Here is a 20580-nt window from a genome sequence, read left to right as displayed (position 1 = left end):
GTTTCCCAGCTCTTAGGTCTGTGGTCGCTGGTCCCGCTTCTCGTGGCCGCTTTAGCCTTTCGGTGTTTTTAAGAAGCTCGACTCAATTAGTGATTTTAACGTCCTCGATTTACCTAGCTGAGCGAGGCTGGAGAGCACCTGACGTATAGGCAGGTTTGACTAGGGGAGACTTAGCCGTGAATTGTAACTGTAACTGATATTACAGTTCGCCCCCTGCAGCCCTGAAATTCTTGGGATAGTTGGAAATAGATTAACCAGGGTCCGAGAAGGCTATTACACCGTTACTGGTCGTTCCCTGCTCTTCGTACGCGTAGCAGCACAGATTTTGGCAATGTATGCCTGAGATGCCGGTGTCGTTAACTCTGCGTGCCCGTTAGCTTGTTTCAATTGCCTGGGAAGGCAGTGCATGCTGTTAGCTCCTACAGGCGGGGCACCAGTTACACAGCTGTCTGAGAGTGTGTTTATAAAGTTACAATCACGTTTTGGTTTTGTTTTTTTCTGTTGGTAACACAATGAGTGCCTGCCACTTGTTGCGGCAATTGAAATTAGTGCAATATGAAGGGAAACATATGATGATTTTGCTGCATTGCCTGTAAATCACATTTCTTAAGATAATAAGTTGCAAAATTATTTATTTTGTCTGCACTTCTCTCTAATGTGATTTATTAGCATTCCAAGATAAACTTAAAAATAGCAGGTTGCAATCTATTTAAGAAAATCATAGTGAGATTCAGTTGCTTTTGGAGTTCTTGTGTGTGCACAGAGGATTATATGACGATTATACGCAGAGGATGGTATTTCTAAAAAGAGATTTTTTTTTTTTAGCGTAGCTAGAAGTTGTAATTTGTATTTTGTTCATCAGTTATACTTGATTGGCAGGCATGCTCAAATGCTTGCTAGTATGTTCGTAGAAAATCTGTAAAAGTAATCCTGACAATTACCATAATAGGGGTTTATTTTCAAGTTTAAATTGTGTATACCTGAACAACAGGAGCAGATTCACTCCTTTTATGAAGTGAAACTAAGGCACGTTTATCATATAACATGTTAAAAATAAGAGCTGAATGCAGTTCACTTTAAATTTCTCAAAATAATTTTTAGTAAATGTGTTACTTAAAACTATTGTGTGCCCAAAAACTGTAATTCAGACAGTAAGAGTTTATGTAAGTCTACAGACTTGACTTTTATCTCCTCTTAGTGGTGCGTTTATCTTGGGTATGCTTTTTCTTTTATAAAGAAAAGATTTGTGACAGCTTAGGTCAAATCTCTGTGTTTTGGTTGTAGTGAGAATCAGAGCTGTTACGTGAGGAGACTCGCAACTGAAATATGCTGTTTTCATAGGCTCTTGAAGCAATAGGCTGTTGGATTTTGATCCCGCCCAGAATACCTGAGTTTTTCTCTGCAAGGATATATAATAGCGGTAAGTTCTAGCAGCAGGCATTTATTTTTGTTACTGTTTTTGCTTTAGCATGATGTACATTTTGCCTTTTGACAGACTAGATGTACCATCTTTTTTATTTTTCAACAGGTTTTGCTTGCCCACATAAGAAAAAAAGGCAATGGAGACTGAACAACAGGAAGAGACCTTTACCAACACAGAGACAAATGGTAAATGTTTTAAAGGACTATTTCTTTTTAGAAAGAACCTCTTTAAAATATTGTTAATAATGTTGTAATGATTTAACTTTACCATGTGTTTGTATCAGCAGTAGTTTTGCATTCTGTATTAAATATTTTTGGTCTTAATTAGACTGTGGCATTACATATTTTTTGAAGCATAAAGACGTAATCTTTCTGTTGGCATCTTTTAGACATGAGATAAGTAACTGAAAGTTATGACTAAGGATTAAAAAGTATTTCAAAGCTGTGTGGAGAATGTGAACATGTAAGAATATCCGCTGTATCCATTTTTTTGTTTATTGCAGTTGGTACATGCAGGAATACCAGTATGAGAAATACTCGAAAGCGCTTCATGCAGAATTTCTTGGGAATAATTACCAAGGAAGCTAGGACATCACTGTTGCTGATATGTGCCAGTTTTTCCCAAACAGTATCTGAAGTGCTACTTTACTGTTATTCCACCAGTATTTTAGTGTTGGACAAACTACATTGTAGCTTTATACCTGAAAGGTTTTCCCCAATTATAAATTATAATTATATATTGTAAATTATAAATAAATATGAAGTAGGTGCTGCTTTAAAAAACGTGTCATGAACTTCTCAACAACATTCTCATTTAAGCCGAAGTTCATAGATCTTTTAAATGCATTTTTAGTAATTAGCCAGTAAGGAAGCTGATGAAGTAAAGACTTGTTTCCATGCTATGGATGCTCAGAACAGGCTTTTGTAATTGGTTTTGGACCAGTATGAAAGAATGTATTAGTAGTGCAGAGCATGAATTTGGCATGTATTCCATTTTATTGCAACTTAGAAAGTTAAATAAGTGTTTATGTTTCCCCCCTATGGACCTCTCTACAGGCAAACGTCCTGCAGAAGATATGGAGGAAGAGCAGGCCTTCAAAAGATCTCGAAACACAGATGAAATGGTTGAACTGCGCATCTTGCTGCAGAGCAAAGTACGCTTTCTTGTTGTTACCATTTTTGCATGTAGCATTGTTCAAGATGATGACAGAGTGTATGTTGCGATAGAAGTTTAGAAAGCATATATGCTTAATTTAAAATGAGATAACTTATTGGAATAACTTTCAATGTGTATGAGTGGTAGTTGCAAGAGTATTGCAATGGAATTGTCCACAGGGGTTCTTTTAAAAAGGTAAGTCCTGAAGATCAATATAGGGGTTTTTTTTAAGGATTTATTTGCTGAAGAAGTAGAGCAACAGAAATCATAAGGTCTGCATTTGAGTAGAATGTTGTTATTTTGAGGGAAATGACTGTCTGTGAGTCTTTGGAAGAGAAGCTGTTTAGGGAATTTTGAGCTAATTATTTAAAATTAAATATGACATATGAAAATGTAGGATTTTAGTAACCTTCCTGAACAGATCTACTGAACTTGTTCAACTGTGTCAGCAGGAAGAAATGTGAGAGTAATACTTCAAGGTTTGCAGGGATTTTGTTGACAAGTGTAAATAGTTAAAAGTTGCTATATATGAGTTTCCTCTGTTGTTTACACTTGCTCCAGGATCACTTGTCATTTCTGAAGTATCTCAGTCTTTTGTGTTGGCATGGAAGAATGTTGCCTTAATTCCATGTGCCATTTCTGACCAACAGTTGATTTACATGGAGTACCATGAAATGTTTTGCATGCTTTTAGCATAAGTATGATCTGTGTAATAAAAGCAATATTTTATATGTAATCCTTGAGAGAACCTGGTAAAAATTTAGTTTTGCAATTACTGTTCTTCACTATGTGCCACTTTATTCCTGATAGCTTGAATGAAGTAGGTGGCTGTTAACATTCACTTTAACCTTTTTCAGAATATAGTGCTCTGAGAAATTAATTGCATTACAGAGGCATAAACCAAAATTAGCCCTTGGAATTATCAAATATTGGGAGCACAAAAGTGAAATTTGCAAAGGTACTTCTTAAAAAAGAAAAAATACAAAATTATCAATTAAATCAAGCAAATCATTGACCTATATTACATTCATATGGTATTTTTTGCAAGGGATACAATCTATGAGATAAGTTTAGCATGGGCAGAATTGCCTAGAAACTTCGTTTGTAATTGAAATATTAGTGGCAAAACTGAGTATTTTTGTTTCTGCTGTTTGGTGGTAGTAAGAGCTTTTAGTCATCATTTTTTTTAAGATGGATAAACTGTATCCGTTTGTTTCAATTTGATTTGAAGCTTTCTAAAGGAGTGCTTGCCTGCCCTCACATCTTGGGCCAGCAGGGTAATGCAAAAATAGATTTACCCTTTTTAGTCTTGAGTTCAAAAATGTAGTCTGTGCTGTGCTGTCATAACTTAACTTCTTGAAAACTATTTTCCAGAATGCTGGAGCTGTGATTGGAAAAGGTGGCAAAAATATTAAAGCACTTCGTACAGATGTGAGTATATATGAGTTTGAACTAATTTAACACCAGTTCTTTCAGAGCACTACATCGAAAGCTTGATTGCGTGCATTTCTAGAAATGGGAGCAGTTCAACTCCGTAGGCATCAATAATCAAGTTACAAGCCATTCGTATTGAGTGTTAGAGTAGATAACTTAGTTCTTCAATTTCTATTGCAATTAAAACCCAGCCTGACTCGTGGGATGAGAGGTTTATATTAAATCTCTTCACTTTTTAATAGGATTCTGCTGAATTACACACTTCAAGCAAGTTAACATCCTAATTAAAAATGTTGACAAAGCTTAAACCCCTTAATAGCACCATTTCCCGTACGTGTGAATCAATTATAGTACTGCTGAAACCACTGCAGGTGGCTGGCTTAACCCAGTGATAGAGGACTTGTCTAACTTCCTTAAAAAGAGCAATATGACATCATCCATCTGTTCCTTAACAGCTTGCACATGAAGAACAAAAACATTAAGGTTTCTTTCTTTAAATATGGGTATAAAACACTAAGGGAAAATTCTGTTCTGTTACTTGGAAGCATTTTTAAATGGTCATGACTTACTGCTCGTTCACACTTTACAGTGGGTTAACTCTTGTGATTAGGCACATGCTGAGCGTTAACGTTGTGTATTTATAAAACTTGGCAACTCTTCTTAAATTCCATTTGTACCTCCTGTTCTTAACATCAACTGCAATTTCAACAATTTTTCCTATCAAGACTCTGTTCAACATAAGATTTGGCAACTTATCATTACAAATCAGTTTCAACTAAGTTCAGCAACTACCGCAACTGAATTGAGGTTTTAGTTGAAATGGTCAGGAATCAGACATATACTCACTAACTTTGGCAGATAGTTGTTCTTTTTTCTTCTCTTTTAGGGTTTTTTATCGGTTTTTTTCTTTCTTTCCTTTTTTTTTTTTTCTCTTGGAGTAAATCAGTGTGTCACCTAAGTCCAGATAATTTAGATTGATCTGGAATACAAACTTTCCCGATTTGCCCAAGGTTCTAGTACTATCAGTCTCGACAGGTTTTGTGTCTACCCTCATGAGCCAGCCTGCTACTGAAACGTCATTTGTTAAAAGTAAAAAGTAGTTTAGTCAGATCAAGTGACTCATTTTTAAGGTCCATACTGTTAAGCCACAGTCGGTGTAGCAATCCGTTATTGTGTTAGTCTTCAGAACAACTTAAGCTTGTTTCATTAATTGAGAGTAATGAGTATAGTTTGTATTAAATTAAAATTTATTGCTTTTCCCCCTTTTCCCTCTCCTTGTTTTTTTGGCCATATATCTCCGTTGCCCATGTACTGGATCGACTTGCCCCTGCGTTGCCCACCATGACGTTGGCCCATCCGCCCCTGAACGCCCATGTGAAAACCCTGGTTGGCTATGCCCAAAAATGTGCTCGTTGCCAAACGGGTACCATACTTGACAACTTCTGATTGAATACCCATGCCCAATGCCAACATCCACGAACGCCAATGACCAATGCAGTACAATGCCAGTGTTTCAGTCCCAGACAGCAGTGGCCCCGAGCGGTATGTCCCAACAGTTTATGCCTCACTGCCTGATTAGAAAGAGAGAAATGTATTTTATTACCTGCCTTTGATATAATTAAATAGTATCCCCTTATAGACGGTGTATTGTTTTTTTTCAAGTTTTCTGTCTTATTTTCCCCATTAAGTCTTTTTGTCACTGAACTTTTACGTGAGTTGCCCACCCAAACAATCCACTAATTTTATTTCAATGGAAGGAGCACAGCTTCAAGTGTTGCATATTTGCTGCATTGTAAATCAAATTGGTTCAAAATAGTCTTTCGCTCTGTCTTTGTGGCCCACCTTGCTCCCCTCAACATTGCCTGTTCATAATTATTTCTGATGAAATGCTAATTCCGGTTCGCTTTCCTTCACTTCTCATTTGTTTTGTCTTTTTTGTCCTGCATTCGTATTTGTTTTCTTGGAGAGCCCATTAGTAATCTGATTTCATAACCTTATTCCAGATACAACGTTCACCACTTGCATATCCTCCCTTTTAATATGAGAAGGTGTGCCAGCATAATGTAATAGTGAAGGTATCCTGATTAGTGGTGGCGGGGAACATGAGTATTCACTTCTACTTTCAGTTCTGCATCAATTTCTTGCCCACTTAATCTGAGCCCTTCCAAAAGCCCATTCTGTCTTTCTCTCTCTGCAAGACCTACCTAATCTTAAATTTCTCATGCGTATATACTGGGCATAAACAAAGATGCATGTGTTATAAATTGAGCAAACAGGTTTACTTAAAACGGGGAGTCTTAATTGTAAACTCTTCTTTGTAGTGTATCTTGTTAAAATTTTGTCTGTGATGATTTAAAAAATTTACTTCTGCTTTTTCTTTTCTACCTACTCCATCTTGTCTGGCATTGTGGCTTTCAACAGCATTTTGAGTATAAGTGCAGATATAGAGACAATTGGAGAAATCTTGAAGAAGATTATCCCTACTTTAGAAGAGGTATGTCTCTTAATATTTTGTTTTAAAGGTAAAAGATTAGCTTTTGAACAAGATGGTTCTGAATGACTTTCTGCTTTTAACATACAGGAAATTAAAAAAATAAATGCCAGAGGCCTTTTAAGGAAGGGTTATGGCTCACACTACATGTTGACGTTTTTTTGGTGGAGGACAATCTGTCACTGTTTATTAAATTAACATTTTGAACAGCCTTCCCCCTTTCAAAAAATTAAGTGTTGCACAGTTCAGTACCTTGTTAAGTCTTTGTTGCAAGTTGTGCAGTATAAGGTAATAAATAATGTAATAAGTAATGTAATAAATAAGGAAAACTGATACTTCAGCTAGAGGAGTGGTGCATAAGTAGTTGTGATCTTATCAAAGGAAATACAGGTTTACAATTCAGCAATAAGTCATACCATTGTTTGAAGAAAAGAAACTTAAAATGCCAAGTATTTAAAACTTATTTCTATTTTATTTTTTCTCTATATGCATCTTTCATACAGTATCAACACTACAAAGGCAGCGACTTTGACTGTGAATTAAGACTTCTCATTCACCAGAGTTTGGCAGGAGGAATTATTGGTGTCAAGGGTGCTAAAATTAAAGAACTCAGAGAGGTACTTGCTTCCTGCTCTTAGATTTGTCTTTTGTTTAATAAATCATGTTTTCTGTTCATAAGAGGCCAGTGTAAGTATCTTCTGTGCAGTAATTCCTACTGAACATACTGTGTACGTGCTTCTGATGTTCTGAGATGGAGCTGTACGTTGCAACTTCCTTGCAGACCCTCAGAAGGAGTAGTGGTGACAGAGCCTAGGACTTGATTATACAATATATGTGGTAGAATACTGTTTTTAAAGGGAGGATTTTTACTCTGTTTTATTAAAATTTTATTCATCACTCCTTTTAGAATGAACTTCTGCATAGTCTAGAATTATTTGTGTCATTGGACATAAAAAATGGTCTAGGGCGAAAGCATCTCCATGGTAGATGTCTGAATATTACTGTAGAAGAGCTTTATTTTTGGTTTTGTTATTTTTTTTTTAATTATTCTTACTGCTAGAAGACCATTGTTTTCCTTCAGTGAAGGAATAAGATTTAAAAAGGGTAATGGTCTCTGTGAGCTGAAAACACGTTTTCCTTTTTGGCATTGTATCAGAGGCCATTGCAGGTCTGTGCATGGGTTGAGAAAGGCTAGATAACTAGACATAATCCTGGCAACATTGCTCTCTTAGTATCCAGAGCATGTTTTCTTCATTTGAGGGTTAATACAGCCTGTAAGCTCACAATGGCTATATGATCCTTTTTCTAATATTTAATTAAATAACGGTGTAAATTAGTCATAATGGAAATAAAAGAAAATTGAACTTTTTTCCATCTTCATACAAAATTTATGTTACCACTGATCTTTAAAAGATGTCATCTTCAAATTTGTTGTGATAACTCAGAAGCAAGCATGCAATTTTAAGTAGCTTGGAATTTAATTTTATTTTGGATTTTTTTCTTTTAAAATGTTTTAGTGGGTTTATAAAGTTGTTTAAAATATATTTGACAAGCTTGAATTTTTTTCTTCTACAGAACACTCAGACCACCATTAAGCTCTTTCAAGAATGTTGTCCTCATTCTACTGACAGAGTGGTGCTTATTGGTGGAAAACCTGATAGGGTTGTTGAGTGCATCAAGATTATCTTGGATCTTATCTCTGAGGTAATATTTATTAAATTTATTTTATTCTTTCATTGGCATTCATGAATCTTAGATATAAAACAATGTCTTGCAGTTTGTTTTGAATTCAGTATGTCCTGCTTTCCCAAGAGCAAAGTGATCGTCAGGAACTTTTGAAACTGTTTCTATTGTTTAAAATTGGGGTGCACCTTATGGGGGAGGAAAGCAATTTTTGGTACTAGTGGGCTGTTATTCATGCTTTGCATATCATTAAAATGAAAAAATTGAAGAGGAAGGAAGACAAAGTTTATAAGCTATGGATAAGTAACAGTAGTTTCTCTGTCACACATCAGCATTTTCTTTCTTAGTAACCTTGTAAAATCAAAACCATATTCCAAATGCATGAATTCATACTTACATATTTGCTGTATTAATTAAGTATGCCAGTTGTAATTGTCCTAATTGATTTGGGGGGATTGTTTTGTTTGTTTGTATTAGTCTCCAATTAAAGGACGGGCCCAGCCTTATGATCCCAATTTCTATGATGAAACATATGACTACGGTGGCTTCACAATGATGTTTGATGATAGAAGGGGACGTCCAGTGGGCTTTCCGATGCGTGGAAGGGGAGGCTTTGATCGAATGCCTCCTGGTCGTGGTGGACGACCTATGCCTCCCTCGAGAAGAGATTATGATGATATGAGCCCTCGCAGAGGACCTCCACCACCTCCACCGGGTCGTGGTGGTAGAGGTGGCAGCAGAGCTCGTAATCTTCCTCTTCCTCCTCCACCGCCTCCTCGTGGCGGGTGAGTTGTTGCATAAATGCATTATACAAAAACTGATGTTGTATGTATTTTCCTGAATCATATTCATATTTCCGGTGTTTTTTCCATGCTTCCACGTTGTTAGTGATTATGCAGGATTGAATGTGTATTAGACAAGAGTATTTTGAAAAGTACTGCAGTTTAATTACCTACTGCACCATAGTAAGTTGCCAGGATTGTAGCTGGTACTTCTGTAACTTCTGTCATTCAGTACTTGGTTAGCGTAGTTTGATGTGAACCATCAGTGTGAAAATTTAGATTAGAATAAACAAGCTGGTTCATAATACAGATAACGTAATTAACGTGCTGCTGCTTTTTTCATTTTAGAGATCTGATGTCCTATGACCGAAGGGGCAGACCAGGAGATCGCTATGATGGCATGGTATGAGTTTAAAATTGGCCTTGTTCTGTTCTGTAACCACAGCTAGCGTGCTGTCTGAAGATATTGTTGATGAACATATGCTCCTCAATGTGAATATGCATGGTTCTGATGGTAAAATCAAAATGTTTTGTCCATACAAATAGTCCTCCTGTGGAGGAGTATATGGGGTGTAAGTGGTATTCAAGACCTATTTTCTTTTGTTTCCTTTCTGCCATCAAAAATGATACAGAAAGTTTGACTGTGCTAACCCCTGCAGGTTTTTTTGCACTGGCCGTCTTTCAGGTTTTTTAATCAGGATGACAGAAATAGAATTAGGAGATTTTGGAAGTAGAATTAGGAGATTTTTCAACTACAGAAAACATGTCAGAACAATGAGTTATACAAACATTCTTAACACTAAATGTTAGAAAACATGAGCATAGATACTATAATGCAGATTAGAGAATGTTATCTGAGAAGAGCTGTAGTTGATCTGGAAGGTGATTGCTCTTTTGAATCAATTCTTGTCTGTTTTCTGGTAATTCCAGATGTCTTGGAGGTAGGACCACTGCTGAGTTGCATCCTAAATTAATACTTGCTGAGAGAGAAAATAATCTCTCATATTATATGGAGATTCAAAGCAAGGGATTACAGATAATCTTCTATGTTGCTTCTGAACTGTGACTTCCCAGCACTTATCTGCTGTTTTGAGGAAGGATTCCTCTTTCCTCAGAAGAAAAACTGGGAGGTTATCCTGGTTTTAGTTGGGATAGTTACTTTCTTCTCGTAGCTGGTACGTTGCTGTGTTTCAAATTCAGTATGAGAATAATGTTGGTAATACACTGGTGTTTTAGTTGTTCCTAAGTAGTGTTTATGCTAAGTCAAGGACTTGTTCAATCCCTCATGCTTTGCCGGTGAGTATGTACACAAAAAGCCGGGAGGGAGCATGGCCAGGACAGGTGACCTGAACTGGCCAAAGAGGTCTGGCAGTGGTCATTGGGTGGTGAGCAGTTGTATTGTGTGCTACTAGGTTTTTTTTATCTTGGGGTTTGGCTCCCCTTTAGATTATTATTTACTGTTATTGTTATCTCCTACCTTGTTTCAATTAGTAAATTGTTGTTATAGTTTTGATTCACTCCCCAGTTCCTCGGTGATGAGGGTTGGGTGGGTGGTGTGAGCAAGAGGCTTTGTGGTGTTAGTTGCCAGCTGGGCTTAAACCACAACAGAGTGAATCTCTGTAGTAAAAAACCTTCTCTTCTCCTTGGACTTTGTCTGACACCTTCTTTAAGATGACAGGTGACATAATATGATTTTTTTTTTCTTTTAAATGAAGCTAAGAAGTGGAAAAGAGCTTTGAAAAGAGCTACCTAAATGTGCTTTTACACATGTCCTGCCTGGGAGTAAGAGTACTGGAACTAAAAATTGCAACAATGTCATGTGCTTACTAGAAACAATGAAAGATTTCCACACAGTTACAAAAAAAAAAAAAGTGTTACCCCTGCTACATGTTAAGAAACAGGAAGAATTGGTTGGAAGAATCAGGTTTTGTGTTCTTTTGTTTGCAGCTAATAAAGCCAGTGCTAGAGTACATAAACTGAGCAGCCTGTCCATCTTCAGGCATCTGGTTAAACACAATCTTACTTAGCTAGACTCTGGGGCAGTGGTGTGTTCTATTTTTATTCCATTCCAGCTAGAATAGAAAATCCATTTTGACCTAGGTTTAACCTGTCAGATTAACCTTCACTTTGTTGATGTGAGTTTCTACAAGCAAGTGGAGTAATTTCAGTTAGGGTTTTTTTGTGCAAAAAAAGCACTTTTATTTGCTTTTCATAGTGAAGCTGCTTGTGACTTTGACTCCTTTATGACCAAGTATCATAGCCTAGTTAAAGGGAGCACTGCTTCCCAGCAAAGATTGTATTTAATTTCCAGTTTTAGTTAATCATGACTCTAGTATCCTAAACTGTGGAAGCAGAAAGGAGGTCTTCAGGTTGATTGTTAAGCTGCAGCTGCAAGTGTCGTGCCAGAAATGTAAGGTTTTCCTGTGCTACCCTTTGTTTCATATAGCAACCGTTCTCTAGCTAAAGTTTTAAACTAGAGTAAATCAATGTTGTTGTGATTTGTGATCTAAGTAATGATGGGAAAAGCTGCTCTTAGAGAGCAAAAGTGCTATTTCACATGGATCCTATTTTACATAGATGCAATAAAAGGTAAGAATAGAGGAACATCTCAAAAGTCCTATAGCAATTGAATGTACAGAAACTTTTTTTGCCAGTTCTCTTTTCCATAAAGGCAGAAAGATTGAATGGTTGATGACTCGTCAGGTGGATTGTGAGTCCAGTTTAAGACTGGATGCTGAGCTGTGAGTGTTCTGGAATTTCAGAAAGATAACAGGATTGACTGTGTTTTAAAGATTGAGATGAGAAAAAACAATTTGCATTTTAAAAGATAGGTTAATTTCTCTTGCCAACGTAGAGTCACTCACTTAAGATGATGTCTGTTAGCCTGACTTACAGTTGTAATATAATTATGCACTACTGTTAAAAACGTTCATTTGGCTTATAGTCTGCTCTGAAGCTTTTTCCCAAAGTACAGATTTGTACTGTTTCTCTGCAAATGGAACTATATGTTTCAGTGTGTAGGTACTCCAGATCAAATGCCTGTGGACCATAAGGGCTGTTGTCAGCTGAAAAATACTAAATTTCCTATATTTCTTTTTTAACACATTCATTCTTTGTGGTGTCTCAGATACAGAAATGCACTCAGATACCACTTGGATGGGTAGAAAATAGTGAACAAGCACGTGAAGTCCATTTATCTCAGTTACTACAATGTTCAAAGTACTAAAAATTTTAAAATCTGAGTTAATGTAGATTTAAATCAGAATGTCTCCTGTTAAGTGGACTGTCTCTTCACACTGTTGTGAGTGTCTTCGGACTTGTGATGTGCTTTTGCTCCTTCAAATGCTTCCTGGTTCTTGATTTTTTTTTTTTTTTAAACTTATATATATATATGTGTCTTGATGTATAAACACTTGAATAAAGACACATAAGTTTTAGAAAATATGAAACAATTCCCAGGTTTAAGAGATGTGACATTAACAGACATGTAAAAAATTAGTAAAGGAAGAATGTATGCCAACTGTACTATTTATTCATGCAGATCCTGGAAGGAAGTAACAAAATTCCACTCTTAGGTCACTCATAAAACCCAGAAAAAGTTAGGACAAAAGAATTTTACATCAGTTAGGACTGCATGCGTTTTCTTTCACTTGATGTAAAAGTGAAGCTCTTTGTGTTACCCAGCCCGTCTTATCATCTGGTTTGTATTCTAGTACTGGTAGTGACCAGCACAAATGAGTCTGCAGCAAAAAATATTTTGTTATTTATGTTAAGACACCCTGTTTCAGAAACTTGTTTTAGAGTGCACAAATGAACATCAATTGCTGAAACTGTAAAATTCTGAAAGAAAGAAATGCTAGATATCATGTTCTAGAAACATAACTAAATTTCTAATATAGTTAGTCAGCAGTAGATTCTTAGTCTGCTTGGCTGTATGAGGTATATGGAAATGAATTGGTAGAACAGGAGAAACAGTGTCCTTCCTGCTTGACCTCTGTTGGCATAATCACTTGGAGTTATTTGTGTCAATCTTACTAAGCCTTCATTTTCCAACAGATGGCAGAAATAAAAGGTTTTTCTAATGCATGGCAAAGTATTTTTATATATAATAGCACTTGAAGGTTTTTTTAAAAGGCAGAAAAAAAGGCTTGTTCAAGCTTTACCTTGCCATTAGCTCTCTGACCTTCTTTGCTAGAGGAGAAATCTGTTAATACAACAGAAAGAAGGTGAAACCATGAGTGTGGCCACTTACAGTTCCCTCAAAATAAAATTAAAAGGGAATGAGTCTTGAGAGTGGTCTAACTCAGAACATTTCAAGTCTTTGCTATGGTGTTAAGGTGTCTTTGTACTAGTATGCATTGTATTTGCTTGCCAAGTTCACTAAAACTCTGTATGACCTGGGCTTCCTTTCTTCCTCCTTTTATGTTGTGTCTGGAAGATGATGCAGTGTCATGTGGATGCTTGTGATGACATGCAGCCACCAGAGTTGGTGAGTGTGTTCAACCTATTTTCTGAAAATTGCTTTGTCGAACAAGTTAAGTGATTGGGTGAATTTCTTAAGAGATCTTGAGTGTAGTCTGTCACAACTTGCATCTATTAAACACTTGATAAAGCTGTTCTTTGGACTCAGAATTTATTGTCAGTCCTAATAGTGTGTCCTTTGACGAGAGGTAATGTTAATAGAAATGTGGAATTGTGCAGTAGCGTGCTTTTCTGCATGCTACTGCATGCAGTACCTCTTTTTTGCCTCTTTTACACCCTTTTTCATTTTGTAAATGGTAACTTTTCCATAACTGTTGCATTGTAGATGCATACACTTAGGATATATATTTTGTGTTAATTTCATAACACAAAATTTTTTTTAATTTCAAACAGCAAATATTAAAAGTAGCTTATTACTTATATTTTTGGATAAACTACAATGCTTTTTTTATGAATGTATTTGAAAATATACCATTCAATCAGATAGGTTTTGGGGAAGAAAGTTATAGAATCATAGAATGATTTTCCTTGGAAGGGACCTTAAAAATCATCTAGTTCCAACCCGCTTGCCGTGGGCAGAGAACCTTGGTCTAGACAGGCTTGCTGAGGATTCCATCCAACATGGCCTTGAACACTTGCAGGAGTTGGGCATCCACAGCTTCTCTGTGCAACCTGTTCCAATGCTTCAATGCCCGCACAAGGATTTCTTCCTAATATCTGAACTAAACCTACTATCTTTTAATTTAAAGCAATTACCCCTTCTCTTCCCTCTACATGCCCTTTTAAAAAGTCCTCTCGGGTGTTCTTGTAGGCTCCCATCAGTTGCTAAAGGCCACAATAAGGTCGGCCTAGAGTATTCTGTTCTTCAGGCTGAACAACCCCAACTCTCTCAGGTTTTCTTATAGGAGAGGTGCTCTAGCCCTCTGATCTTGTTGATGGCCCTCCTCTGGACTTACTTCAATAGGTCTGTGCCCTTATGTTGGGGATCCCAGAGCTGGATGCAGCACTCCAGATGGGGTCTCACCAGAGCTTGTAGGGGGCCAGAATCACGTCCTTTGCCCTGCTGGCCACACTGCTTTTGATGCAGCCCAGGATACAATTGGCTTTCTGGGCTGCAAGTGCAAATTGCCAGGTCATGTCCAGCCTCTGATCCACTAGCACCTTCAAGTCCTTCTTGGCAGGGCTGCTCTTGAGCAGTTCATATCCCAGCCTGTATTGATACCAGGAGTTGCCCAGACCCAAGTGCACCACTCAGCTTGGTGTCATCTGCAAGCTTGATAAGGGTGCACTCCATCCCTTTTTCTGTGTCATTGATGAAGACATTTAATAGCACTGTTCACAGTTCCAACCCCCTGAAGGTCACCACTTGATGTCCATTGGAACTCTGAGCCATTGGCAATACCCTCTGGATGTAACCATCCAACCAGTTCCTTATTCACTGAACAGTCCACCCGTTTGAATCCATCTCTCTCCAATTTGGAGAGAAGGATATTGTGGGGGGACCATGTCAAAGACCTTACAGAAGTCCAGGTAGATGGCATCTGTAGCCCGTCCCTTGTTCAGTGATGTAGTGACTCCACTGTAGAAGTTATGAAGTACAGCAGATGTTTGTGCTATCTTGAAGATGGCAAAATGGCACCAAATTAATATTTTTGATTAATTGATATGAAATGTCAGTTCTTAGCTTACATAAACACAGAATCTGCTATCAAGTTATGTTGTTCTGTAGTCTGGCGAAGCAGATGTAATCAAAGAAAGGATTTTTCTTTAAAACAGATTAGTCCAAAAAGGAATCCTGTGGCAAATACCAACAGGAATATGTCTCTGTGTATGCAGTATGCTGTATGATCAGCCTCTGAATTAAGCCTTAAGCAGAATCCTTCATTCTCTCATATTTATACTCCAGTACAAGCTCTATTATGTTGTATTCCAATCTGTATCGCTTAGTAATGTGACAATACAAGTTGCTTAGGGACCGAGGACAAGCTCAGCACTTTGATCTGAGTAGCTTCCATTGTGATCTTAAAAGGTAGATGGTAAGTAATATTTTTGGGAAAGTTGTAAAATTTAACTTTTGTGAACAAGTAGTTGTGGTTGGTTCAACTTGACTGGCTGCCCAGCCAGTTTACCTGCTCTTTCACTCTCCTTCCTCAGCAGGGTGAGGGGAGAAAGCAAGACAGAAAGTCTGTAGCTCATGATGAACACAGAGAGATCACTTAGTAATTACTATCATGGGCAAAACAGGGTTGACTTGGGGAAGACTTACTGCCACATTGAATATCATGGTGAGAAACAAGGAGGAAAACTAAAAACACCTTTCCCCACCCTTCACTTCTTCCCAGACTAAACTTCCACTCCTTTATTCCCTGCTCTTGTACTTTCTCTGCCATGAATGGTGCAGGCGGGATAGGAAATGTTGGGTTGCAGGTTAGTTCATCACACCTATATCTATTCCATCCTCTTCACACTGTTCCCCTGCTCCTTCCCATGGGATACAATCATTCATAAATGCCTCAAATGCGTTCTCCGTTGGACTGCAGTTCTTCAAGAACTGCTCCAGTGTGGGGTACAGTCCTGCAGGAACAGACTGATTCAGTGTGGGTCCCCCAGAGATCCTGCCAGGTATCTGTGCTGGCTTGGAATCTCCACAAACTGCAGCTTCTTTCAGGGCTTATCTGCTTGGTCACAGCGTAGCATCCTGCATGGGATACAGGGTAGCCATCTGCTCCAACATGGTTCTCTCGACCGGCTGAAGGACGGTGTTCATTCCAGTGCCTGGAGCACCTTTTCCCGTTCCTTCACTGTGATGTCTGCAGGGCAGATGCACTCAGTTTTTTCCTCCTTGCTCATCTCTTGCAGTCAGTGCACACTGAGGTGGTTTTTTTTTTTTTTTACTCTTTTTTAAAATATTATTGTGTAGATGCCACCAGCTTTGCTAGCAGTTTCAGCTTTAGGCAGCCCCGGCTTCCTGTCACAGAACTCGTGAGTCTCTAAAAAGTTGAATTCAAGGGAACCTTGTGTATTTATTCTCTGCTTCTGTGGGAAAATATGAATATGGAGTCTCGAGCACTTATTTCATTAGATGAAGCAAAACACTTATGTCAAATACAAGTTTACAAATCTTAAAAATAAAAAGGGGCTAGGAGTGCTTGTAGTGATTTGTATTTGGTGGTTTAAATGGAAAAGAAGTAACTCATGTCATGATTATCTGTTCAAAGATATTAAGTATTGTAGCATAGTCTGAATCAAGAGACAAATTACAGAGCTGTTCTTAAGAACTTACTGGGGATTTTTCCCAAAGGTGTAGATGAAGTAGGAGGATTGACAGTCAGTGGGTAAACTTTTTGTACCAAAACCGGAGACTTGAGTTTCTCCTGAGCTATGTTAGTAGCATTAGTAAGGTTGTACTCTGATCTTGTAATCTGAATGTTTGTTTAGTCCAAGGGTCACAAGTAGGTCAGCATCAAGAGCTGTCTATGAGAAGCTGAGTTAGTGAGACTGCCATGGTAAACTGGCAGGTTTTGACAGGGCAGGATAAGAATCACACAATCATAGAATATCTTGTGTGGAACAGAACCCACAAGGGTCATCACGTCCAACACCTGGCCCTGCACAGGACAGCCCCAAGAATTACACCATGTGCCTTAGAGCATTGTCCAAATGGACAGAGGTTAATGAGAGATCTCCCACTCACCTCTTTTTTTTCTGATCTGCCCTCTTTGCCTCAGGATGCCTTTGCTAGCACAACAGTTATATTTATAGTCAGGTTGAGGGTTGAGATGTTTGCATAAGATAGGCTCAAAGTTAACAATACAATATTTAGGACAAAAATGTGTTAATGAAGAATAGCTATTCACTATTTAAGAGTTTTTTTCTCTTTCTCTTACAGTTTGAGGGTGGCTCTGGTTATGGTAAGTGTTTATGTAAAACTGTTACATGTACTTCATTACATAGTTACTAAAGGGCTTGATGCATACACTTAAATCAGATTATTCTTATGCAGGGGGGCGCGGTTCATATGGAGATCTTGGTGGACCCATCATCACAACACAAGTAACGATTCCCAAAGATGTAAGTAAATTTGACTTGCTTTCAACTCATGCTTTTTCTTAAAAAAAAAAAAAAGTCACAGTTATTTCTTAGACTACTGAAGTGAATCAGAAGTACTTAGAGTGCTTGATAAGTACTTCTAATACAAAACAAGTGTTTCCAAATCACCAAGAGTATTCTTGGATTGGTTTGTATCTTCAGAGACTCAGTAAACAATTTTACTAAGAGTTAATACTCAGTAATAGAGATGGACTGTGTAACGTGTTTTTTACAAATGAGCAGCTGGTTCTCCCAGTTTTATCCTATTTGTGTTTATACAATTAATACTGCAGGGGATGTTTTTAGGCTGTAAAGAAGTAAGCTTCCATTCAAACTCTTAAAACTGAATTTGTAGAAACTACTTAAATGCTACTGGGATTTTCTAACTTGTTTTAGAAAGAAAGTTGTATTGGGAAATGAATTTTTTGCTTTCTTCCCTAGTTGGCAGGATCTATTATTGGAAAGGGAGGCCAGAGAATCAAACAAATACGTCATGAGTCAGGAGCTTCAATCAAAATTGATGAACCATTAGAAGGCTCAGAAGATCGGATAATAACTATCACAGGAACACAGGACCAGATACAAAATGCACAATATTTGCTGCAGAACAGGCAAGTTAACGTTTAATATTCTCTCGACTGTCAGTTTTAAATTTACGTGTACATTATAAAACTGCTCTGTGAATCAATTTTTTAAGAAGGCAGGTTTTAAGTAACTATTTGAAGCTAACTTCTCCAGTGCTAGTTCTGCCTTGATTTTCTTCTGTTCTCCATTCTAATTAAAATGAAGACACCCTCAAAACTAATCTTGCTGGAAGACACCTTAACCAAGCAGTCCTCTCCTTTCTCTGGTGAAAACTGCTGCAAAAAAAGTACTTGTAATAAATTATATAGAGCCTGTAGAAAATATAGAAGATTTCAGTGGATGTTGGCCTAGTTCTGTGTGGAAGACTAGTGATTTTGTTGTTTTTAGATAACTAAATTGACAACAAATCACAGTCTGCCATATGGCACAGACCATGCCTCTACAGGACAAGTTGAAATCGATTTGGTGCTGTTATGCAGCATTTCACACCTTGCTGACATTACTTTGCCTTTTCTACCAAATATTAACAGCTTCAGATAACATTTGCTTTATTAACTTCTGGCTGTCCTAGTAGATTTTAATGTTTTAACTGGAATGTTTGGCTTTAGAGTATTAATATTTAAATGTACCATAAATATACTAATACAATTATTAGCCATTGATATTTTAGAATTATATAATTATTCACTTTTAAATGTGTTAGGAATTTGTAATTTAATCTGCTCTAAAAATGTCATTATGAATATTGATGCAAGATGTATGGTCCATCATTCTAATACATGCTTTTTTCTTTTTCTTTTATAGTGTGAAGCAGTATGCAGATGTTGAAGGATTCTAATGCAAGATTATTTTTTCTTTTTTATAGTGTGAAGCAGTATTCTGGAAAGTTTTTCTAAGACTAGTGAAGAACTGAAGGAGTCCTGCACCCCTATTTTTTTTTTTTTAATCTGCTTCTGTTTAAAAAGCCAACATTCCTCTGCTTCATAGGTGTTCTGCATTTGAGGTGTAGTGGAATCTTTACTGTCCACCAGATGTAATGTTTTAGTTCCTTACAAATACATGGGGGGAGGGAGCACGAGACTAACACTGAAATTTTGAAGCAGCAGAGAGATTGAATTCTATTTTTGTTCATCGTTGGTGGTAAATTGTAATGTTTTTCTGTAATTGTTGTGTACACCCTGCTTTTATGTACACTGTGTCTTATTTTAAAGGGGGATGAATTCTGGTAGGCCACATGTCCCTGGTATCTGTTGAGAGCAGTGTGCAGAATGTAATGCTTTTTTGTAAGAAACATTTTAGGATTTTTAAATAAATTTAGTGAACCTATTCTTGGTGGTCATTTTTCTTCAGGTCTACATAAGATAATAACTAAAATGAATACACCTAGTTTGGTTGGGTTTTTTTCCCCATATGAATTAAAGTTGCTGTTAAGCTTGCTCTTCAGCTTCCTTGATATAGATGGAGTTATGTGGGTTTTTTTGACAAAAAAGAAATTGTGTGAAAACAATGACTGCTTTGCTGTTTGGGGGGAAAAAAAAAGTTAAAATATTCACACAGATGTGTAAAACTTGACATTTTTGCAAGTGTTTGGCCCTCTTTGCAGTACATATATATATTGGTGACAGTATATAAATAAAATATTTAAAAACTTTGTGATGTCACTGAGTAAACAGTGGTAAAGTACACCTGGTTATAGACAGCTTGCTTAATGCAGATAACACTGTTAGAAATGACAGTTGCTCTACCATTTCTGAATAAATTATAGCTGTTTCCTGAGCTTTTTTTTGTATGAGGTAGAAATTGCAAATTGGCAAATTAACAGTATCTAACTCTGTAACTTGTAATTGTATGCAAAACTTAAACTTGTTTGGTTTCCCAGATGTATGTTGAATTCCATAAGAATTATTTGTGAGAAATTTTAAAAAAACATATAAAGCCTCTAGATATCTCATGTAATACCTTGGCATTTGTATTTATAGTTAAAGGTTTTAATTTCACTTCCTGAATAAAAACAGATTAAAAAATGTAGAAGTGTGTTGCACATATGGATATGATGGGTCCAGACTAAGCCTGGGTTCTTTTGTGTTTTGTTATTTTGGTGGTTGGGAATTTTTTTTCCGCCCATGGTTTGTCGGAGCATTGGTTAAGCTTGGCCTTTTTAGAGCAGCTACTCATTAAATGGAATGGTTAAGGCAAGGAGCTAAGACATTGCGTGCAAGGCTGGCCTACTTGGCAGAGCTGTAACAAACCTGTAGAAAGTATACAGTGCCATCAGCCTTGTGTGTTGTCAGAAGGAAGGCAGCTGGCACCTGGCTGATTAACCAACGAACCTTAATTAAGAGGGAGAAGTCTACAATCGAGGCAAAGGTTTTGGGCGAAATGCGAGTGAACTGGAACAGTTGCCGAATTTTGTGTGCCTCCAGCTTGCATATGTACGGACGAGTGGGGTTGTGAGT

At 37.3% G+C, this 20580-nt stretch overlaps 1 protein-coding gene across 6 annotated transcripts; it reads left to right on the top strand.

Moving 5' to 3' along the window:
• Positions 1-1244: 1244 nt before the first annotated feature.
• Positions 1245-19450, top strand: HNRNPK (heterogeneous nuclear ribonucleoprotein K). Of its 6 annotated transcripts, none has more exons than XM_018080951.1 (15): positions 1245-1420; positions 1529-1608; positions 2467-2576; positions 3953-4009; positions 5511-5554; positions 6434-6506; positions 6992-7120; positions 8079-8207; positions 8664-8971; positions 9317-9371; positions 13407-13457; positions 17340-17361; positions 17439-17521; positions 17981-18150; positions 18990-19448. In XM_018080951.1, exons 2-15 carry the CDS (start codon positions 1560-1562, stop codon positions 19018-19020), a joined length of 1311 nt encoding a protein of 436 aa, XP_017936440.1. In that variant the 5' UTR covers positions 1245-1420; positions 1529-1559; the 3' UTR covers positions 19021-19448. The 6 variants fall into 6 exon arrangements, with proteins under 6 accessions (XP_017936440.1, XP_017936439.1, XP_017936441.1 ...); XM_018080950.2 differs by having other exon boundaries at positions 1247-1420; positions 18929-19450; XM_018080952.2 differs by having other exon boundaries at positions 1248-1420; positions 2479-2576; positions 18929-19450.
• The last annotated feature ends 1130 nt before the right edge of the window (positions 19451-20580 follow it).

This window comes from Manacus vitellinus, unplaced genomic scaffold (assembly GCF_001715985.3).
Source record: "Manacus vitellinus isolate BGI_N305 unplaced genomic scaffold, ASM171598v3 scaffold_50_pilon, whole genome shotgun sequence".
In the NCBI taxonomy this organism is placed as follows: Eukaryota; Metazoa; Chordata; class Aves; order Passeriformes; family Pipridae; genus Manacus; species Manacus vitellinus.
This window is presented reverse-complemented; position numbering and strand designations above follow the sequence as displayed.

Excerpts from the sequence above, each read along its gene's own strand:
- HNRNPK (XM_018080950.2), top strand. The coding sequence starts at position 1,560 with ATGGAGACTGAACAACAGGAAGAGACCTTTACCAACACAGAGACAAAT. Across the intron at positions 7,121-8,078 it reads AAATTAAAGAACTCAGAGAG|AACACTCAGACCACCATTAA; the intron begins GTACTTGCTTCC and ends TTTCTTCTACAG. Across the intron at positions 13,458-17,339 it reads ACATGCAGCCACCAGAGTTG|TTTGAGGGTGGCTCTGGTTA; the intron begins GTGAGTGTGTTC and ends TTTCTCTTACAG.